Source organism: Papaver somniferum, chromosome 11, assembly GCF_003573695.1.
Source record: "Papaver somniferum cultivar HN1 chromosome 11, ASM357369v1, whole genome shotgun sequence".
Lineage (NCBI taxonomy): Eukaryota > Viridiplantae > Streptophyta > Magnoliopsida > Ranunculales > Papaveraceae > Papaver > Papaver somniferum.
In genome coordinates, this window is record NC_039368.1 from 1,707,986 (window position 1) to 1,730,290 (window position 22,305).

General features: G+C 35.8%; 3 protein-coding genes across 5 annotated transcripts; 1 reads left to right on the forward strand and 2 right to left on the reverse strand.

Moving 5' to 3' along the window:
* Positions 1-8,456: 8,456 nt before the first annotated feature.
* On the reverse strand, positions 8,457-10,208 carry LOC113321036 (senescence-induced receptor-like serine/threonine-protein kinase). Of its 2 annotated transcripts, XM_026568918.1 has the most exons (7): positions 10,038-10,208; positions 9,736-9,859; positions 9,557-9,628; positions 9,411-9,482; positions 9,244-9,315; positions 8,944-9,153; positions 8,457-8,859 (listed from the first exon to the last, which is right to left on the reverse strand). In XM_026568918.1, the coding sequence occupies exons 1-6, from the start codon at positions 10,129-10,131 to the stop codon at positions 9,057-9,059; spliced, it is 531 nt and encodes a 176-aa protein (XP_026424703.1). In that variant the 5' UTR covers positions 10,132-10,208; the 3' UTR covers positions 8,457-8,859; positions 8,944-9,056. The 2 variants fall into 2 exon arrangements, with proteins under 2 accessions (XP_026424703.1, XP_026424704.1); XM_026568919.1 differs by lacking the exon at positions 9,411-9,482.
* Positions 10,209-17,032: 6,824 nt separating this feature from the next.
* LOC113322329 (F-box/LRR-repeat protein At3g59200-like) lies at positions 17,033-17,768 on the forward strand. The gene is made up of 2 exons (XM_026570404.1): positions 17,033-17,421; positions 17,510-17,768. Exons 1-2 carry the CDS (start codon positions 17,033-17,035, stop codon positions 17,766-17,768), a joined length of 648 nt encoding a protein of 215 aa, XP_026426189.1.
* Positions 17,769-19,917: 2,149 nt separating this feature from the next.
* LOC113321261 (LRR receptor-like serine/threonine-protein kinase IOS1) lies at positions 19,918-21,757 on the reverse strand. 2 transcript variants are annotated; one of them, XM_026569161.1, is made up of 7 exons: positions 21,630-21,757; positions 21,377-21,491; positions 21,156-21,224; positions 20,999-21,070; positions 20,822-20,893; positions 20,443-20,711; positions 19,918-20,345 (listed from the first exon to the last, which is right to left on the reverse strand). In XM_026569161.1, exons 1-7 carry the CDS (start codon positions 21,739-21,741, stop codon positions 20,155-20,157), a joined length of 900 nt encoding a protein of 299 aa, XP_026424946.1. In that variant the 5' UTR covers positions 21,742-21,757; the 3' UTR covers positions 19,918-20,154. The 2 variants fall into 2 exon arrangements, with proteins under 2 accessions (XP_026424946.1, XP_026424945.1); XM_026569160.1 differs by having other exon boundaries at positions 20,999-21,079.
* Between the last annotated feature and the right edge of the window lie 548 nt (positions 21,758-22,305).

Here is a 22,305-nt window from a genome sequence, read left to right on the forward strand (position 1 = left end):
AAAATGCGAGAAATTTATTTGAAGTAGAGAGTTAGGAAAACTTACAGCACTTTAAGTTTAGGGAAGTTGGCAAGAAAATCAGGAAAATCCATTCCCAAGAGGATATTAGCGCCTAAGTCTCTGCCAAAATTAATTAACCATTACGAAAAGGGAATAATTAAATTAACGGATTAATTATTTTATTTTTGTATTTTTAGTGCGCAAAGTTTATCAATTGCTCACAATTTTTCAAGTGCATCCATGTCACTATAATCTGGGAGATTTATTCCAACTAATGAGAAACCGTGGAGATTTCTGTAAATTAATTAGTTGAGATTAAAGAGCGTCAGTGCATATAAAAATGCTAGACAAGCCAGAAAAGATATAAAACAGGGAACAAATGGAGAATTTGATATACATTTCTGTTATTCGAGGGGTATCATCGGAGCTGCACTGAACCCATGAATATGGCTCAGGAAGACATGGATCTCCGACTGACATTGCCGCAAGTGTGAAAGAAAAAGTATCTACTAACAACTGTATCGCCATAGCTGATAAGATTATGCATTCGAAAAAAAAATAAAGTAAGGATCAAATTAAGAGATGTACTCAATAATCTGAAATGTGGAAAGAATAAGATAGTGTAACATAAAAGTATAGAAAGCTATACCATCAGTTGAATTCGTTTTGCCCGTTACTGTCGAACTTGTTTCATCTGTCTGTGCAGATACTGTCAAGAACAATAGAGATGACAAAGACAATACTGATAATAAACGAATAATATTCACATTAGCACTCGTCATGGTATTATCAATAACTAAGAACAATAGTACTGAGAAAATGATACGAAACAAAGAAAGAAATGACTACTACTTGATCAGTATCTTATGATACGCTATTTATAGCTTAAATTAAGCTTCACTTGGTCTAAGTTTTTGACTATTACGTTTGAATTTGTGTTAATAATTGGAGAATTAATTAAGTTGGTGAATAATGTTCCAATTTGCAAGGGTTTGGTTCGTTTGTACACCATGTGAAGGTAATCTCGACGGATTTAGTTGCTTTGATTATTTCCCTTATTAAACGTCGAGCAGCATTCTGACCTGTTTCAATTCACATCGCATTGACAACTGAACGAATGATACTGTCTAGGATCTGATCTGTTTTGTTTTCATTGTTTTTGTTCAACTTGATGAGGATTTCAAAGACTTTCTGGACTTTCGGTGACAAAATCATAAATGCAGCAAGGGATTAATTTAATGCATGCATCTTCGTACTTACATTGTAACTTCAACTATTGTTTTCGTATCATTTTTGATGTGTGTTCGAAATTTATTTTTTAATAAAGAACTTGATTAGTTAAATCAAGAAGATAACGGCAGTGACAAACTTAACAGCCGAGCTAGACACACCACAACTTTACACCAAGAATTATCCGGAGACGGTAATTAACTAGAGAGATTAAACACTCTCGGCATTGGAATTAGGAATGGTCAGACTGGGTCTCATTTCCTATTTCAATCTGGATAAATTTCGGTGAAATGTTTACGATGGGTCTTATCTTTATTGCAACTGTTGATTCAAAAACTATTGTACTTGACCACAGTTACTGATCATAGTAAGAAGTTCACTCTGCTGATTGCGGACAGACTGACAAGCCGGTCTAGGGGTGTGATTCGGCCCGGGTTGCATAGCCCGTTTATTAAAAGGGTGGAACCTACCTAACACATTCGCTGGAGAGTCTTGGCCTGATCTTAATTATTCCCTCCGTTTTTATTTAAATGAAAGCTTTGGTTGTGTTTGGGAGCCTTGATATCTTAACTTAGATTGGGTTATTCCTTAGATAATTGTACGCAGTCAGGCATTTATATTGGCTTGTGACTACCCTACAAGATATTATGTCGAACTTGCACTGGGAGGCCATACTCAAGATCCAAGAGGCATACCTGACACGCATTTTTAATCTTACAACATGTGTGGTATATCTTGGTCATTTTATATCTGGCGCCATGAGCTGGCCTCCTCCTGAAAAGGGTGACGGTTCTGGTTCATACCTTGCATTCCTTGTCATAATTTTCTTTAGTCCGAAGATACATAAGAAGGAAAAGATAATTTTTGTTAAAGGTATTTGATTCGTGATTAATTCTCAATTGAAATTGAAATTATGATAACAAATCAATATTATAGACCATTCGAATGCCGAGGTAGGATTCACATAGAATGTGGAAATATCATCATTGATTGTTATTACTAACATAAATTATTTTGTAATATTAAACTTCAAGAAATATATCCCTTCGTGATAAAGGAAAATAGTTTTTGTAACTTCAGAAACGAATAGAACAAAGCTACGATCAAACCGAGCGCTTTCTCTCTTTGAATGAGAAAGTAATGACAAACCACACCCAGACATCTTATATATAGACTATCCCTACTTTCCTAGTTTCAACTCGTCATTACGAGTTTCTTTATGTTACCTTTCTCTTCCAATTCTTGAAATCTCCATTTCTTTCTATTCTCTGCATTTCTTATTGTCCGGTGGATCGAAATTCGTACGTCATATTACCATTAACAAAGGACGCCAATTGTTTTGTGATTTAAGCCGTTAATGATGCCCAACTTTGTACCACTTAATTTGCTAATTTCAGTAGAACCTGCATAGACTGATTCAAGTTGTTCTATCTCTTGCATCTTTTAGGTTGGATCCCATTTGCAGCACTCAACTTTTATTGGAAATTGGAAGCCAGAGTTGCTTTATTTTTTACCAATTTTCTATATAAACAGGTAGGGTTTGTTTTCAGGATTGCATCTTATTAGTTTTGTTAATGTTATTAGTAACTTTATCTCATCGTCTTTAAGTGTCTTGTATAACGTGTTCTTGATTCATGAGACCCTGTGTCATGTACCGGGTATTTTAGTGGAGTGCCCATATCATCTTCGAGGGGGTAGTTAGTTGTTAGTAGTATTTATCATTGTAAGGGTGCCTAAATAGTAGTTGTCTTTATTCTTAACCTAGTTTTATAAGGCTACTAGTCTGTAATGGAAACCCAAATCAAAATTTTGATCTAAAGATCGTTTATTCGATTTAGGCTAGTTCTTCGAAATTAGAAGGCTTAATTCTCACGAAGCAAGAGAGGTTTATCCTCAAATTCTCATCCTAATCTTGTCATTGTACTCAGGTCTGTTAAATAGTCACGCATCGTCTACGATAACCTAGGTCGTTGCTTAATAAGCCTCGAAAAATTCTATCCTTATAAGTCGGTTTTCGAGGTTAGTTAGACCCATGGATTCCTAATATAGTATCAAAGACAGAGCCCTCTCAACGCTACCCTACATCCATGGTTTATGTATTACTCCGTCTGTGTATGTAGCCGTAGTCATTGAGAAGGGGGGTGTTAAATAGTCTCATATTGCCTAGGGAAATCCTACCTTTGCAAACTGTGTAACCCTAGTCCTTGAGAAGGGGTGTTAAATAGTCTCACATCGTCTAGGACAATCCTACCCTTGTAAACGGGTATTCGAAATTAGTTAGGCCCGTCGATTCCTAGCAAGGTACATGACACATTCCAGTAGTTCAATCTAATTTTATCAATGGAAAATAATGTGGTTAGATGGAAAGTCAATGAACTATTCTTAATGTAATCTCACCACTTGAATGATTAGTATAGTTAATTCAAAAACTCGCACACAACTTGTGAACTTATTATCACGTACAACATATTTTCCTTTTTTTTATTTTTGGCTTGGAAAGACAATTCAGATTACAGTACTGATTACTAACTTTTTGAGGATATTAAGAAACTAGAAGTTCCAAGATTTACATGTATATTCCCCAAAACCAATCAGTCAAAACTTGATATTTAGATAGAATATCTTCCACAATTTTGGTTGTGGAGATAGAGATCTTATTTATATCAGAAGTTGTTACAGATTTTGAAAATACTGACTAACAAACTGGGAACGAGTTTAATGCTAACTTAAAGAATGAGATACAAGGCTAACGACTAGAGATGATTCATTCATATTCTGACTGATGCTGCTGAGAGTCTCTAAGGAGACTGGAAGTTGTGCTAACACCTCCCCTCAAGTTGTACTGCAGTTGACGAATGTGCAACTTGGACCGAAGAATCTGAAATCTAGGTGAAGCCAGACCCTTACTAAAAATATCAGCAAGTTGATCCCTTGAACTGATGAACTTAACCTTTAATTGCCTACTAGCCACTCTTTCCCTTACAAAATGGTAATCAATTTCTATATGCTTGGTGCGTGCATGAAACACTGGATTAGCGGTAAGATGCGTTGCACCCAATTTATTACACCATAACATAGGTGCTTAGATTGAAATACCTAGTTCAAGCAGTAAGGATTATATACAAATTAATTCTGAAGTCGCAATGGCAATGCCTCTATATTCTTCTTCAGTGCTCGATTTTGAGACCGTTTTTTTCTTTCTTGCACTCCATAATATTAAGTTGCGATAAAAATAGACACAATAACCACTTGTGGATCTGCGATCATCTAAACAACCGACCAGTCCGCATACGAATAGGAATGAATGGAAAATTCTTGTGAAGCTTTGATATGCAGACCATAGTCCACTTTGCTCTTGAGATATCAGAGAATGCGCTTTACAAGTTCCAAATGTTCTATAAAGGGATCGTGCATATACTGGAATATCTTATTAACAACTAATGATATATCTGGTATGGTGCGGTGCAGGAATTGCATAGCACCAACCACACTGCGATACAATGTGGGTTCTCCAAATCTCTCGGTGCCTTGCTGGCATAGCTTCATGTTTGGAGCCATTGGAGTGCAAACTGGTTTTACTCCATCAATTTTAGTCCTTTTCAGAAGATCAGTGACATAATTCCTCTGAGTGAGAACAAGTTCACGACCCTGCTGGATAAATTCTACGCCCAAGAAGAAGTTTAAGTCCCTCATATCCTTAATTGCAAATTCTGCACCGAGATCTTTAATGAGCTGAGTTATACGAGATGAATTAGACCATGTGACAATAATGTCATCAACATAAACAAGCACGTATGTTGATGACAATAATGCCATCAACATAAACAATTTCATAACCCTGTCGGATAACTTCTATGCCAAAGAATAAGTTTAAGTCCCCCATATCCTTAATTGCAAATTCTGCACCGAGATCTTTAATGACTTGAGTTATACGAGCTGAATTAGACCATATGGCAATAATGTCATCAACATAAACAAGCACGTATGTTATAGACTATGGAAATAATGAAGTATATGCAACTGATCCTTTGAAACCTAGTTGAAGTAAGTAGTTACTTATTCTCGAAAAACATGCACGCGGCGCTTGTTTGAGTACATACAAAGACTTGTGCATATTACACACATGGTTACGGTAATTAGGATCTACATAACCCGTTGGTTGATTCATGTAAACGTCTTATTCCAGTTTTCCATAGAGGAATTCATTTTCCATGTATAGCTGCTTCAAAGACCAATCGTTCATCACAGCAATGGATAGAACAAACCGAATTGTACGTGACTTTATAACTGGACTAAATGTCTCCCCGTAATCAACCCTTCTTGTTGGTTAAACCCTTTTGCCACCAGTCGTGCTTTGTGACGCTCGATGCTTCCATCAGGGTTTTGTTTCACACGGAATACCCATTTGGATCCGACAACATTCATGCCTGGCTCATACTTAACCAGTGAATATGTTTCATTATGAATAAGCTCGTTGATTTGAACATCTATTGTTGTTCTCCATTTCGGATTTTCGCATGCCTCTAAGTAAAAGGTAGGCTCCATGAAATCTGAGCCTTGGAGAGGGTGTTTTGTTGCAGCTAAACATAGATTTTGTACAGGTTTGCTGATTCCATACTTGGCCATTGTCTTCATAGGATGAGAGACTGGTGCAGCACGAGATGATTATGCATATGACAGATCTTGTTGAGCAGAACTTGTAGTTGATGTTGTTGAGTCATCGAGAGATGCAGAATGCTGTTAAAAAGATTGAACTGGAGATGCCTCTGAAATCACATGATTTTCCATTGTGTTTGATGGAGCACTTGTCGATAGTTCTGGAGATGGAGGAGCATTATTTGGCTGTGTGAATGGTAATATTTTACGCCGAAAAGGAGGTGATATAAAAACACTAGTATCATATGACACATTACCTGGACACTCAATGGTACTTGCTGCTGATTTGGCATGAATCGAAAAGACTGTTCTTCAAACCTGACATGACGAGTGATGTAAATTTTGCCAGTTTCTCTATGTAAACACAAATATCTCTTATGTGCACTACTGTATCCTATAAAAACACATGGTAATCACTGTAGCTTAAGTTTGTTGGAGTTAGACAGTCTTATATAAGGATATGCTAGGCAGCCAAAAACTTTTAGGAAAGTGTAATATGGTGCTTTGTTAAAGAAGCTCCAACGCAGTTTTGTTTTATGTGGAAGATTTTGGAAGACGATTAATTAAGTAGCATGTTGTAGTAAACCAGTCAGACCAGAAGGAGTAAGGCATATGTGCCTGAAATAAGAGTGCTAACCCAGATTCTGTGACATGACAAATGGGTCTTTCTGTAATTCCATTTTATGGTGATGTATAAGGATAAGAGAATCTGTTTTGAATGCCAGAGTCATTCAGATATGCTTTGAACTTTTTGTATTCTAATGCATTATCAGATTGAAAAGATCTTAATCCTGTGTTTTCTGTCAGATTTTCAATTTGCTTGCGGAAGTGAATAAATGTTCGTAAAGCCTCAGAACGTTGAAAAAGTGGAAATACACAAGTGAAATGTGAGCAAACATCCATGATTAACATGTAATACCGAAAACTAGATCTTGACAATTTAGGTGATACCCAAATATCAGAAACAATTAAACTCAAAGGTTTTTCATAACTTGTACTGCTAAGAGGAAAAAGCAATTTGCTTCTTTTGCTAACATGACAGGAATTTCAATAATCAAACTGTTTATTAGAAACTGGTAAAGAAAGCCTACGGCAGATGCTCGAGACAATACGCAACATGGGATGACCCGTACGTTGATGCCAAATCGGCAAGGAAGATGCAACATGAGCTTGTGGCTTTTCTGGTTTGTCTAGTTTGTCCAATCCTTAAAAAATGTACAGTCCATTCCTATTCAGCCCGCGCAGCAGCATTGTTCTCGTGTGTTTGTCCTTTACAAAGAAATGAGATATGTGAAACTCAAAGAAGACACCATTATCTTTGCAAAATTGGGAAACAGATAACAAGTTTGTTTTAATCTTAGGCACATGAAAGATATTATTTAAACTAAACAATCTTGAGTTGTGCGTGAAAGTTGCATTACCAACATGAGCAATGTTTAGAGAATTTCCATTACCAACTTGTACTTGTTCATTGCCATCATATTCATGAGGAATTGTCAAGTTCCTCAAATCAGCAGTAAGGTGATGAGTAGCACCAGTATCCATCACCCAATCATTGTTATGGTCACCTTCAGGAAGAGCAATGTAAGCAGAAGGCGGTTTTGGTTGGTTATTGTTTGATTTTTCATACCTAAACCAACATCTGACAGCTTGATGGTTCTTTTTCTTGCAAATTTGACATGGTTTTCCAAAGGTTTTTGGAGCAGGCTGATTGCGACACTGGAAATTATTATTCTTCATTTGATTGGATCCACGGTTCTGCTGATTGCAGTTCCTTGCACCATTTCTATTGGTGTATGTTGAGTTTGAAGCGGCAACATTGGCTATGGGTTGCTGGACTAATGCAAGTTGTTTCTCAAGCCGCACATCAAATGTGAGAAGATGAGAATAGAACGTTTCCATGTTCATGTCTTCAGTGTTACTCAACGCAGTAACAATTGGATCATAAGTTTGATTCAATCCATTGACGATGAATTGTTTCATCTCATAAGATGAAACAACATACCCAGTTGCTGCAAGCTGATCAAAAATATTTTTAGCTTCATTTAAAAAGGCTTTTAAAGATTTGTTACCTTTGTTCATCGAATGTAGTTGTTTTTTAAGGCTCATCTTGTGAGCATTTGTTTTTGGAGCAAAGTGGATTTAAAGTTTGTCCTAAACTTGCTTAGCGGTATCCAAGCCTCTGACATGACAAAGTGCTTCAGGTGTAAGTGTAGAATTGAGCCATCTCACAATTAACGAATCTTGTGCTTCATAGTCTGTGAAAAGAGGGTTTATATCTTCTGAATCTGGAAGGGTTCTTGGAGGTATTTCCTGAGTTCCATTAATAAAAACAGTAAGTCCATATCCTTTGAGGATTGACTTAAATTTTGTTTTCCAAAGGGAATGATTAGTTTCTGTGAGTTTAAAGGTAACAAGATGAGCTATAGGTGTTGTTTTCCATTGATAATGGGTTTTTTTTTTGTGTTTTGTTTTGGTTTTGATTGGAAGCGTGTTTCAAATCGATGGGTGATACCAAGTCAAAACTTGATATTTAGGTAGAATATCTTCCACAGTTTTGGTTGTGGAGATAGAGATCTTATTTATATCAGAAGTTGTTACAAGTTGTTACAGATTTTGAAAATACTGACTAACAAACTGAGAACGAGTTTAATGCTAACTTAAAGAACGAAATACAAGGCTAACTTCTAGAGCTGGTTCATTCCTCTTCTGACTGATGCTGCTGAGAGTCTCCATGGAGAGTGGCAGTTGTGCTAACACAATCAAAAACAGTAAGTTTAACAAAAGCTCCAATTCAAATAGTGTGGACTGTCGGGTGTGCCTGTTGGTCGGTATTTACTTCGAGATTATCGAGTATAACGCTTTCAGCCCCAAGCCAGGGATCTTGATAGTTCATTTCATCCAGCAGCGGATTGGGACTCATTGTATTTCCGTAAATTGGCTTTCCTGGCATAGTAGCCCCGTTGTTTTGCGCTATAACATCATTAGCCACACATGATTAGGACTGCAGTGAAAGCAATTAAACTAATAATACGATAAAGTGGGGAATGTTTATACCTGCTGCAGCCTTTCTCCTTTGATTATTGACGGCCAGAAATCCAACAATGGCCCAAAATATCACAAAAATTGGAATTACGGTTCCTAGTATAATTGGTAACTTCTTTTTACTCTTACGAGTCGATGTTCCTGGTGAAGTTCCTATCCCTGTTTCGGTTTCGCAGTTCTTTGTCAGAATAACACAAGAATCCCTGTTGCGTTCCCGTCAGCCTAAAATAAAAATTATTTGAAGTTGATTTTCAACCTAATAAGTTGAATAAGTCCTCAAAAACTTAAGTAACAGTTTCATCTTTCACTTACGTCACAATTACATTTTTATTATTCTCTAATGAAGTCGGTATTGTTCCATAAAAGAAGTTACCCGCCAAATTCCTGCGAGGAACAGAGAGAGGAACAACTGATTCATGAATAATAAATTAGGACAGTTTGTGCATAAAATTTCAAAGAGGAAAAAATAAATTACTTACAACACTTTGAGTTTAGGAAACTTGGCAAGAAAATCAGGAAATTCTTGACTAAAAATGTTACCGCTCAAGTCTCTGGCAAAAATAGCATGAATAATAAAGAAATCGGTAATGAAATACCATGAAATATACAAACTTCAATCACTCACATGATTTCAAGTGCATCCATGGAACTGAAATCCGGGAGAGTAACTCCATAAATGTTCTCATCATGAAGATCTCTGTATAATTCAATAAATACAGTATCAGCTTTACAGATGCTATTATATAACCTCAAGAGATATCAAAATGAAGGGAAATTGAGTAATGATTATGTTATGGATCGTACATAGTTGTAATTCGAGGGGTATCATCGGAGCTACACTTAATCCAAGAATATGGTTCTGGAAGACATGGGTCACTTGATAATGATATAATCCCAAAACTAGCTTCAAGCACCCGTAGTGCCTCCACTGATGAATAATAACCATTCCAACAATTCAAAAGGGGATAAAGCAAGTTAATTTTACATCTTAAAATCCTACTATATTCACAACGTAATTGAAAGGAAAAAACTAGAAGAAGAAGGAATGCAAGGTGGATGAAATCCATGAGCTATAGCTAGCAGCCTATGAAGTAACGAGAACTTACCATCAGTTGATTTTGTTTTGCGTGTTTGTGCTGATGCTGATAAAATGATAAGAGATGAGATAGACAATACTGATATGAAATGAACAAGATTCATGATATATGCTATCAAGAAATTGTTGATTATGGCTTAGAGTGATATGAACAAAGCAGTGGAGTTAAAAGAGATGACTCTCTTACCTGGTTATGTTACATGTATATAGCCTTGATTAAGCTTCATCAATTGGGTTCAAGTTTACGTACATTAATCGAATATTAGTTTGAACCTGTCTTGATTGAATTATTCAAGCTGGCGTATAATTGATATGAGCATGTCCAAGTTGGGTTTAATTTAATGACCATTAGATTTTTCTTTTTCTTCTATGAGAATAGTTTATATTTTGTTTTCTTCTTCTATTATTTTGTCTATATTTAGGAGTTATAAACAAACAGTGCAATAATTCAGTTTTCTCAATGTACACATAGTTTTCCTGGCTAAATTGTGGCCTATGCCACTTAATTGGGGCCTATAGATTACTTCATCTACCTATACACAATGATAAGGGGTGTCTAATATTTATGTAAACTACCAAAATTATCCTCAAAAAATATTAATATTACTAAATTACTCCCATTAATCCTTAATAAACCTAACTAACAAAAATCAATTTTCATTTCTAACCTAAAAACTGATTCTTCATCTCCTCTACTCCCTCTGTTTTTATTTTTCTGAAACCAAAATCGTCGATGATCGAGGATTCAAAAACGATTAATCGTTTTCTTTCTTCTATAAAATGTCGAACCCAAGAACTAAGTATACTACTAACATGAATCATTCTAGTGACGACAATCCCGGACTTGTTGAAGCGATTCGAAATAGAACGAAGGAAGTGCAAGAACAATCCGAAGCCTCCGTATCGCACAAGAGGAAGAAATGGGTCGAATCAGGTACTTTTCTATCAACCCAATCCTCTAAACTATATTTTAGTAACATGTTTTAGGTTAGAAATCGAGAATTTTGAAATCAAAAAATTTCAGTGTTCACATAATCGGGTTACGTTAACCCGATGCTTGTTAGAAACGGGTTATGTTCTTAAACTTATAAACCGATTGTTCTGCATGTGAAATGAAATAGGTGAACGTTAATGTATAAATAGTCTGATTCTTGTAGCCAATGTTCCTGTAACTTTATTTTGTTGGAATCGGATTACATATGTCTTCGCAAAAAACCGATTGTCTAGTTTAGAATCGGACTTTATATGTATGTCGAGTAAACCGATTTCTGGAATCGGTTTACATTAGCACTTCACAAAATCCGATTGTTAATTTTATTATGTTAGGAATCGGATTTTATATGTATATTGAGTATACCGATTATGTACCTTGACTTTAAAAATGCATTCTATTCCTTTTTTTTTTGCCGCTTAAATCCGTATTTTACAGGCAAAAAAATCAAGCCGAAAAGAATTATAAGAGGAAAAGATCAAGATTTATGCGTGGACCAAGGAAGTGTTCCAATGGGATGACTAGAAGACCAAGAAGGAGATGTTAGTAGGCAAGTCAAAGCAGAGGATATTCCATCTCTCGAAGCTGAGGGACAACTTCGTGGGAACAAAGAAGCTTCGTACTGAGGGAAAAGAGTTGACGCCACGACGTATCATCGCCACGGCCAAGTATGTCCTTTATGTCCTGGGAGATGTTATATTCCCCGACGTTTCCGGTGCCCGTTTGAGGGCCAACTTTATCCAGCTGTTGCAACCATTTGACAAGATGAACGAATACTCTTGGAGCACTGCCATCCTTGCACACTCATTGAAGGAGTTGAGAAAGGATTCTAGGGATCAAAGGAACCAACTCGGAGGGAATATGGCTTTACTACATGCGTGGATATATTTGCACTTCCCAATCTTTGCTAAAAGGGCTTTTGAGAACAAGGAATGGGACGGAGAGCATTATGGAGACAAATACAACTACAGAAGAAAGCCGAAGAAACAAAAAATGGATTTTCTGAATTTAAGACGCCAATTAGACAACTTGAGAAGGATGTTGTCTTTGATCCTTACAAGAAGGATTTGTCTAAAAAAAAGGAAAGAAGGTTGGATGCAGAGAGCAAAATGAATATTGTGGTCCTTTGTTTCACCCAAGAGGATATGTAATGTACAACCCGACGAGAGTCGCAAGACAATGCGGTTACATACAAAAAATCCCAAAGGCGCACAAGATGTTCAACATCAATGAGACAAAAACCAAATCATATGATAATGATATTTTCATTATTCACGAACCTTTACCATCATGTGATTATTGGGACGACAGAGCGTTTCACAGATATCCTTTGGATGGTCCATCTCGAGCAGATGGCGAGGCAATTCCGGGTTACATACCGTGGTACCTCAAAGTTTCGCATACTCGAGTGATACGAGTAGATGAGAGGCCCAAGATATAGGACAAAGATACGGCTCTCGATCACTTGGTGTGTATTGTTACTCAATTACGATTTTGTTAATGATTTTAGCGTTATATATTGAATGTTTGTTATTTGAAATTAAAACAGAGAAGATGAGTCAGACACTTGATAACTCAGGCAAATCTAGAAATCAGGGAAGGAAAAAATGTGAAGGCCAATGAAAAGTTAATTGATGAATTAAACGGTATTGAATATGTAGAAGCTGGTGCAAAGTTTGGGGAGCAGGAAGAGGATGATAATGATGATGAGGAGGAGGAGCCAAAGAAGAAGAGAAAGAGAGCCCCTACCAAAAAGATGTCTGAAGGTGCATCGAGAAGCGCCCAACCTAGTAAATGAGGACGCGGTGGACGTGGTCGTTGTGGTGACGTTCATGAATGAATGGTTATATTCATGTTTATGTCTTTAATTATGGATAATTATGGAGTCAAAACTTATGTCTTGTCTTAAACTTATTGTCGAATTATGTTTGATGATACTCTTAGTTTATTAATGACTTAATCTGGTTTCTAGTTTATGAATGACTTAGTGTGTGTGGAAAAAATAGAGGATTACGACATTCTTTCTGTCAGAATCGGTTTACATATAACTATATGTAAACCGATTCTGACAGTTTCCCAAATGTTCAGTTTTAGAATCGGTTTTCATCTACCAATATGTAGCCCGATTTCTAAGAAGAAAAGTTTTGTAACTTTCAGAATCGGTTTACTTGTTAAATATGTAATCCGATTTTTATGAAGAAAAGTTTTGTAACTTTTAGAATCGGTTTACATGTATAAATATGTAGTCCGATTTTTATGAAGAAAAGTTCTGTAACTTTGACAATCGATTTACATGTGCATTAAAAAAGCCCGATTGTTAAGAGGCACAATTTATATGATTTTGTAAGGACACAATCGGTTTATGTTGACATATCTAAAATTCGATAGTTTGATTTGAATTTGAAAAAAATAGCCGTTGAGTCCTTATCTATATGAGGACAATCTCTTTCAGCCACTCTCATATCACACACTTAGCCTAGAAAATGGAATGGGAACCGTTTGAAGATTTGTGTCTCGTTAAATCCTTTGCTAATACGTTCCGTGAACGTCCGAATGAAATTTATTCAATATTTTGGAAGAGAGTTAAAGAGTTATTTTACGGGCGTACCGCGAATCCCGACAACCACAAATGGAGAGACTTGGCATTTCTATTCCAATACATTAAAGGGGCAATGCGAGAGTACGTAAGAGTTAGAAATATGGTGTACCACTATCATCCACGAGCTCCTCTTAGGGAAAAAGTGAGTAATGCGATCATTTATATACCTATGTCAACTACACTAGTTCACATACTAACATATAAGAACTCATTGAATTCCAGCTGGAACGTTTCAACGGGCTATGGAGAATTCGTAATGGGGAAAGAAAGTTCATTCACCACAAAGAATACACGACGTTATACCGACATGCTCGGAGGTTCATTGACGAGCATTTGATGTGTCAAATTCTGAAATTCCCATATTGAATCCTATATGTATTGCGCTAATTTCCTAAACTATGTAATGAATATTTTTTTTCTGAAAGTAAGGCATAATCGGATTATATAGTTTAGAAATCGGTTTATTTGGTTATTGTTCAAACTCTGATTCTGGGTTTACTTCGTCACTTCAAAATACTCAACCCAGAATCGCTTTACAAATTAACTAACATAAACCGATCCTGGAGCGAGTTTTTCGAAAGAAAATTAAAAAAATTTACAACTGTTGATTATGCATTAATGAAAGTTAATTTCAGGATTAGCTTTATTAAATATTATTTAATAATCCGAATTAGCATTAATTTAACAAGGGTATATTAGGTATTAACATAAATAGTGAATAAGGGGTTTCTTTGAAATATTTCTTAATGACCCTATTTTGTCATCTAGCTATAGACCCCAATTTAGCCGGGATAGTTTGGTGTAGGGACAAAATATCGCACAACACTAACTATTTTGTTAGTGTGCGAGATTCATCCATTTCCTTAGCGCGTGAGAACGTAGCACGTGTGAGAAGATCCAATATGAGTGTGCAAGAATAACGCACGCCAAATCCGAAAATAGGGGCATTATTAGCTGTACTCCACTACATATTAGCTGTCATCCACTATGTAAACACCTATATAAAGAGAAAGGCAGGAGAGAGAAAAGGAGGACACACTTTGGAGAGAGACACGCGTTTTGTAGAAGGAGAGACTTTATTTTCTTTATCATCTTCTTCCCCAAAAACTAGATCTAGAGCTCCAAATACTGATTAATGGAAATTCTAAATGTAACATCCATGTAATTATAACAATCACTAATGAAGAACCATGGATGTAGATCATAATGATCGAACCATGTAAAAAATCCATGTGTCCATTTTTACAATTTTAGCATTTTAATTATCATTTTTACAAGAAATATGTTTAGATCTATAGCGTTAGTTGTAAGATTTCATGCTACTACATTCGGTATCTATAAAAAAATCATCCACGAAGTCAAATTAGACTAAGTCGATGTCTACTTATAAGAGCATCTCCAACGGAACCCCAATGTGGTTCCTACGTGGGTGTTAAGTGACGACATCCTTGGAGACAAATTTTCCTAATTTGTACGAAGTCTGAGATATCATCTCCAACGGAGGACTTTTATGTGGAAATTAGTAGTCTATTTGTAATCATTTAATTGGTCGAGCAACAGTCTAAAATACCAAAACGTGAAAAAATCAGGTTTAAAGACTTCCAAACTCCGTGTTCATACTCTGTATATACATGGAATTGGTGTTTGTCTTCTTAACAAAGAATTATATGATACATTAAATCTATTGATCAGCTGCAACTCCAGTTTTTTTTCTTTTAATACGTATTTGTTCTCTCTTTCTTTATGCCAATCTTTTTACTCTTTCTTTGTATAGAGACTGAAAAAAATAAAACCAGAGATTTTGGGCAAGATACATCATCTTCTTGTTTAGCTTTTCTACGAGATGCCCAATTCCGTCTTCTTCAATCACAAAAAGAAAATAATTAAGAACTAAAAAATAATCCAACAACATAAAAGTTCAAGTTCTGATTTGAGTGTATGTTCACCAGAATTATTGTTTTAATTTAATTTAAAACAAATGGATGATTAGGATTCTTCACATCCTTTAAATCAACCTCTAAAATCAGAGGATGGCTTTGAGGATGTCTTGAAGACGACCTTCCACCTCATCTCACATTTACTCCCCACAATTCCGTTGGAGAAGTATTTTTTTGCTAAAAAGTGGAAAAATCGTTGGTGGCTAAATAAATAGGAAGTTGAGTTGGAGATGCTCTAAACATAAGTGGGGCTGATTGTGATTTTTTATTTTTTTTTTCTTTTTCTTTTATTTTGGGTGATAGAAAGACAGGATTACATTAATGTAAAAAGCAACTACCAAAGGTCTTAAAAAAAAGCAAAAAATTTCCTAAGAAAATTGAGCAAAAACTGTACATCCTAATTGAAGATTGAACTTGCAAAATTCGGATGCACCCTATTGTAAGCAGCGGCTGCCTAAGCTAGGATTAAGCTTCCAATTTACTCAATCTTAAAATTATACTGTTGCGGGTCCCAATAACTGCCGCATCTTTTGGATCCCATATAATTTTTCCTGAACTCGAAAAGTAAGAATGAGACCAGGTTTGAAGCAACCCCTTCATCGAACTATGAAAAGCTCATGCTCTTTTGCCATAATAACAAGGACCAAACTCTCGGCGAGCTGTGAAGAAAGATGCATGATGAATTGGTGATTCATTTTTTCTCATCCCACCGCGTGTCATATGGCATTCACCATTGAAATCTGATCATAACAACAAACCTAAAATAATCAAAAATTAAATAAAAAGACACAGTACAATGATTTTTATGAGCAAATGGTTCTGCAGAATCTGCACGGACCGCCAAAAAATCTTATTAAACCGCCCCCTTACGCGAGGGTGAAACCGCCTTCCTTGGATTTCACAGGGATCAGATTTTGACCATCAGTAGACAGTTTTTATATAGTTCGTGGGGTGGTTCGCTAAGAATTACGTGAGCTCATGGACTATAAAATACAGAGTCACTCCAGAAAATCGATTCCGACGTAAAGGTATGGTTTTTTCCTTTTTTTTTTTTTTTTTAATATCTTCTTGTTTTTCGTACTTGTTGTCTGTAATTTTGTTCTTTTCTTTCTTGAAAATGAAACTTAAAACTTTGTAGCTTCGTAACTTAATTCTAGGGTTTTGTAACAAAATGGGGTTTCTTGGATTTTTACCAATTGATGAGTTTTATATATATGATTGAATGCCACAATGAATTCCTGAAAAAAAACAACAAATCATGTCATGATAATGGAAGTTCTCCAGGATTTATAATGCCATTTTCATATATAATTGTTCATGGTTGATGCTTGTATGATTTTGCGGCAGTTTTAACTTTATAGTGAATTTCAAGAGTGTTGATTTTTGTGTTGATCTTAGTATGTGTTTGTTTAAACGTTGAACATGAATAGCTGTTTACTAACTTTGGTTTACTTTTTAGAAACTACTACGAACACAATATGGGTGTGGGAGAGGATAGGATTAGTAAACTTCCTGATCCATTTGTTCATCATATACTCTCATTTCTTCCAACTAAATGCGCAGTTTCCACTACCATTTTATCGAAAAGATGGGAGAATGTCTGGGTATCTATTCCGGTTCTTGATTTTCTCGACATGGGACCTCGTAGAATCATTTTAACAGGGGGGAGAGCTTATGATGAACAAGCCACTATGTTGGAGACGTATAAGTTCATGGATTTTATGGATAGAGTATTGATTCAACGCAATATGTTAAACATAAAGAAGTTTTGTCTTAACTGTGAAAATGGGTATTTCGATCGTAAGCGGGTGAATTCATGGATCACGACGGCAATGAAATGTGAAGTTGAAGAGTTCATTCTTTTTGGGTGAGACGGATACCTAAGCGATGACAAGATGATTCCTGATTCCCTTTTCACTTGTGAATCGCTTAACTATGTTAGCGCTTCGGTTTAGAGAACAATATTGGCTGGAGCTTCCGGACTCAATTTCTCTTCCAAGACTTAAGATCTTTCGGCTTACAGAGATTATATTTGATGATGAGAAATTGGCAAGGAAGCTCTTTTCTAGTTGCCCAGTACTTGAAGAATTGTATTTGACCAATTGTGGCTGGGAGAATTTTGATTTCATAAGTTTTTCAGCTCCTGCATTGAAGTTCTTCACTCTAACTGGTGGTGGGATTAGTAGAATGGAATATGCCAGGATCAAAGATTGATGCCCCATTACTGTGATTGGCTGCCGGAAGATTTTGTTGTGGATAGTTTTCCATTACTACATGACGCAGATATATGCTTTGAAGGTGACATAGAGAACAGATCTGGTCCTTTATCTAAGTTTATAGAGAAATTCTGCTATGTAAAGCTCTTAAAAATCTCAGGTGCTTACCTTAAGGTATGTTTGCTTACCTTTTAGTGTTTCTTTCTTAGAACCTTGGCAGTTCAATTGTTCTATATATCTCTTGATTTTTCTTTCCAAAATGTCTCGTACGATACCATAAGTTCTGCTCATACCCCTCTGGCAAAGCTTGAACCTGACAAATGCAAATTTACTCTACAATCAATAGGATGTATAATTGTTAACACTTTAGTATCTTTTTTTTTGTATGCCTTGTTATTAGATTCTCAAGCGCGCAAAGGTTCTGTCTACAAGCTCCCCTACCTTTGGTAATTTGATCTGATTGGAAGTGTATGATATTCAAATGAAAACACTACTCAACTTTCTAGAGCTCTCTCCAAATTTGGAATCGCTCATCATTGATAAGGTATATTACACTTCTCAAATATGTTTGTTATTCTTGTTGCTTTTAATTGAGCAACGAAAAGAAGCTAACCAATTTACATCAGTTCCTACTTCATTCCCATGTTGATTTTCATCATATTTATCTGAAACATTGGTTGTAGGTCAATTGTACTGGCTACGGCAGCGGGAACGTTTCAACATTTAAGGTAGTACCTCATTGTTTGGTGGTAAGCCTCAAGTCTATTGAGATTCGAAAGTTCACTGGGGACATGGAGATGGCGAAATATGTTTTAAAGCATGGAAGAGTTCTTCAAAAGGTCATTATTGAAACTTATTGTTCTGTGGATCCTACGGATCGGCGCTACAACAAGAAGGGCTATAACAAGAAGAATATGGAAGCCAAGTGGGTTGAAGCTTAAATAAGAGTCTTACGACCATCTTAAGACAAACTCCGTGGGCTTCACCCGGTTGTGTCATTAAGTTTTTAAGCTCCTAAATGCTGTTTTTTCTTTTTCTTGTCAAACCATGGAACATGTTGCTAGGTTAGGCTTTAGATTTTTGGGGCAAGTAAGCTGGGAAGTGAACTAGGTTGCCCTTTTGTGCACTGGAACTGTGTAGCATCACTTCTATGGTTCAGCTAACTTCAGCTTCTTTAAAGTGGCAAGTCCAGGAGAGATCAATATAATACCTGGGAACCTTATTTCAGAATTTTGAACAGTTCTTGCCTTTTAAAGTAGCAGGATTTTGAGTGTATTAGTGGATAGTTTTCAAATTTCTTGAAGCTCGGTTTATTCATTGGTTTTTTTTTTTTTACACTTTTATTTCTTGGAAGTTGTTTGGAATATGGGGTAGCACCTTTTTATATAGCATGTCGTTTCTAAAAGAAATTTTTTTTGCTCTGAAAAATTACTTAAGTTCTTATTTGAGTTATTAAGATTTAAGATTTTAAAGAAGGACAACAACAAAAAGAAAGAGAGGAGAAAAAAAAAATAGGTTTACCTAAAATAAATAAAAAAACTATGAGTATGAAGAAGAAGGTGGGAAATATCATGAAGAATATGATATAGAAGGTCCAATAACTATTAGTGCATTCAGCGTCATTAACGTCTCAGAATAGGTAGATAATAGAGTACTTTGTCTATCGATTGTACCTTTCTGTTCAAATAAAGTATAATCGGTAATCTTGTGATGTTCATCATCTATCGATTGTACAGTTTGTAGTCTCGTGATGTTCATTATCTACCGATTGTGATAGTCACCCCAAATTCTAATTTTTCAAAGTTAATGCAATTTAGTGATGTTCATTATCTACCGATTGTGATAGTAGCACCAAATTCATTTTTTTCAGAACTAATAAATTTTTGAATTTCTTTACTTGCACAATCGGTGGTCTCGTAATGTTCATTATCTACCGATTGTGATAGCCGTCCCAAATTTTGATTTCTCAAGATTAATGAAATTTTGAATTCTATTATTTTCATGATCGGTAGTCTCGTGATGTTCATTATCTATCGGTCGTACAATCGGTAGTCTCCCGAATTCTAATATTTTTCAAAACTAATGAAATTTTGAAGTTCTTTATTTACACAGTTGGTAATTTGATAATGTTCATCATTTTCCACCAGTTTTAATAGTAGCCCAAATTTATTTTTTTTCAAAACTAAACATTTTGTACTGTGATAATTCTTGCAAATACACATAATACTTACAGTACTGACTTCTGTGATGAAATTCGTATTTTAATAGAGCACAAGTGGTATGATTTACAAATATATTAAAACAGTTTTTTGGTTAATAACCCAAAATTCCCTAAAAACAATCAAAACAATAAGTTTAATAACAAAAGCTCCAACTCAAATAGCTTAGACTGTCGGGTATGCTTGTTGGTCGATATCTACTTCGTGATGATCAGGTATAACGTTTTCAGCGGCAAGCCCAGGATCTTGATATTTCATTTCGTTTTCAGGCAGCAATGGATTGGGACTCTGCGTATTGTCTTCCATTTCGTTTCGATGCACTTGCTTTCCTGGCGCATGAGCCCCATTCTTTTGCTCTATAACACAATCAATTCAACCTTATATAATTAGGACTGCATGCATGCAAGGAATGCAATTAAACTGATAATAGATGAAAGTTGAGAATGTTGTTACCTGCCGCAGCTTTTTTCTTTTGATGGTTGACGACTAGTAATCCAACAATAGCCCAAAAGATTAGAAAAATCGGAATTAGAGTTCCGAGCACAATCGGTACTGTTTTCTTTTTGTGACTTTTTGTTTTCCTAGGAGTATAACCAGTGGGTATTAATCCATAAGTTCTAGTTGGTGTTCCGTCATTTGTTCCTGGTGAAGTTTCTGTTCCTGTATCAGTTTCGCATGTGTCTTCATCGGAATAACACAAGAGTGACTCCATTCCTGTTAACCTGAAATGACCAGCAAAAAAAGACAAACAAGTTTGATTTCTGACATGATTTTCATGAACTCAGTTAATAACGTTGAGCCAATATCGGTATAATGGACATTGTTCACTTACGTCAGCTCTAACTTCTTGTTATTTGATAATGAAGTAGGTATTGTTCCATAAAAACTGTTATATGCCAAATTCCTACAAAGAAATGAAATATTATTCAGAATCACGATACTTAATACGCAAATTTGAAGGAAATTAAAATTCAATACTAATCAAAATCCACTCGAAAAAATAACTTACAACACTTTCAGTTTCGGGAAGTTTGCGAAGAAATCCGGGAATTCTTCTGAGAAAAGGTTATCGCTGAGGTCTCTGGAAAATTTGTAAACCATGAGATTAGATCAAATCAGTAAATTCACTACGTTTAATAAAAAAATATAAAAATTAGGTTACCCACATGATTTCAAGGGCATCCATGGCACTAAAGTCTGGGATAGCTCCATATAGTCCAGCATCGCCGAGATTTCTGTGAATTCATCGGAAAGAATTTAGGGCTGACAAGTTTCAAACTCAGGTCATTGGTATCGTCACTATACTACAGTCACATCCGCCAAATGATCTCGAAGCTTTGTATCCTTATACATGAAACAGAGATAATAAGTTGAGATTTTATCTTACAATGCTGTAATTCGTGGGGTATCATCCGAGCTGCACTCAAGCCATGACAATGGTGTAGGAAGACATGGATCTTCACCAGCTGGTATATCGAAGTTGAACAACGCTAGTGTCTCCACTGATAAATTAACATAATCAAAATAAATAAAAAAACACGTTAAAACTGGAGAGATCTCAACACTCCAAATGAACCAAAAAAGAAGCTAACATGAGACAGATATATAATTAATGAGCCTCGATAAATATATGTTCGTACCATCAGAGGAATTCGTTTCTCCTGTTTTTGCTGATCCTTTTAGAATGAATAGAGATGAGAAAAACAATATTACTGATAAAAGATGAACAAGATTTCCATTAGTACTCCTCATGATATGAAACAACAAAGAAGAGGTGACTGCTATTACTCTGTTTTAATACCTATATATATATATATAGCCTTATGAAGCTTCAGTTCTGGGAAATGATTGAAGTTGTTGAATTTTCTTTGGTTAGACGAGTATATGTGTGCAAGTTGGGTTTAGTATAATCCTCTCTTTGACTCAAACTCTTTAGTCAAATATGTTTGAGTTCAAATATGGAGAATTGGAGATATTGCTTGGGGTATCTGTTTTCGAACTTGCTTTCTTTAAGCAAACTCTCTGACTTTTCATGGGAAGTTTGTATTTTAGCAAATTGTCAACCCACTATGTGATAGGTTTGACCTTCGCACTTTGATTGCTTTGGTTAAACTTGGCGAATTTTGTTGAGGTGCATGCATGCATGTATATAGATGTCGACCAATCGGTCCAGTAAATACATCATAGTGTGAACTTGGAAGCTAATTTCTCCTCTTGCTCAAAGTTTATGGCAAGTCAAAAATCCGAACTTGAATTTGAATATGAACCATGGGTCGATCGGGCTCCATACTTGCATTGTTTAGTCTTCATAAAGCA

Excerpts from the sequence above, each read along its gene's own strand:
- LOC113321036 (XM_026568918.1), bottom strand. The coding sequence starts at position 10,131 with ATGAATCTTGTTCATTTCATATCAGTATTGTCTATCTCATCTCTTATC. Across the intron at positions 9,860-10,037 it reads CAAAACAAAATCAACTGATG|TGGAGGCACTACGGGTGCTT; the intron begins GTAAGTTCTCGT and ends ATTATTCATCAG. Across the intron at positions 9,154-9,243 it reads AATAAAAATGTAATTGTGAC|GCTGACGGGAACGCAACAGG; the intron begins GTAAGTGAAAGA and ends TTTTTATTTTAG.
- LOC113322329 (XM_026570404.1), top strand. The coding sequence starts at position 17,033 with ATGGGTGTGGGAGAGGATAGGATTAGTAAACTTCCTGATCCATTTGTT. Across the intron at positions 17,422-17,509 it reads GAAGAGTTCATTCTTTTTGG|AGAACAATATTGGCTGGAGC; the intron begins GTGAGACGGATA and ends GCTTCGGTTTAG.
- LOC113321261 (XM_026569160.1), bottom strand. The coding sequence starts at position 21,741 with ATGAGGAGTACTAATGGAAATCTTGTTCATCTTTTATCAGTAATATTG. Across the intron at positions 21,080-21,155 it reads ATGGATGCCCTTGAAATCAT|ATTTTCCAGAGACCTCAGCG; the intron begins GTGGGTAACCTA and ends CATGGTTTACAA. Across the intron at positions 20,894-20,998 it reads TTCCCGAAACTGAAAGTGTT|GAATTTGGCATATAACAGTT; the intron begins GTAAGTTATTTT and ends ATTTCTTTGTAG.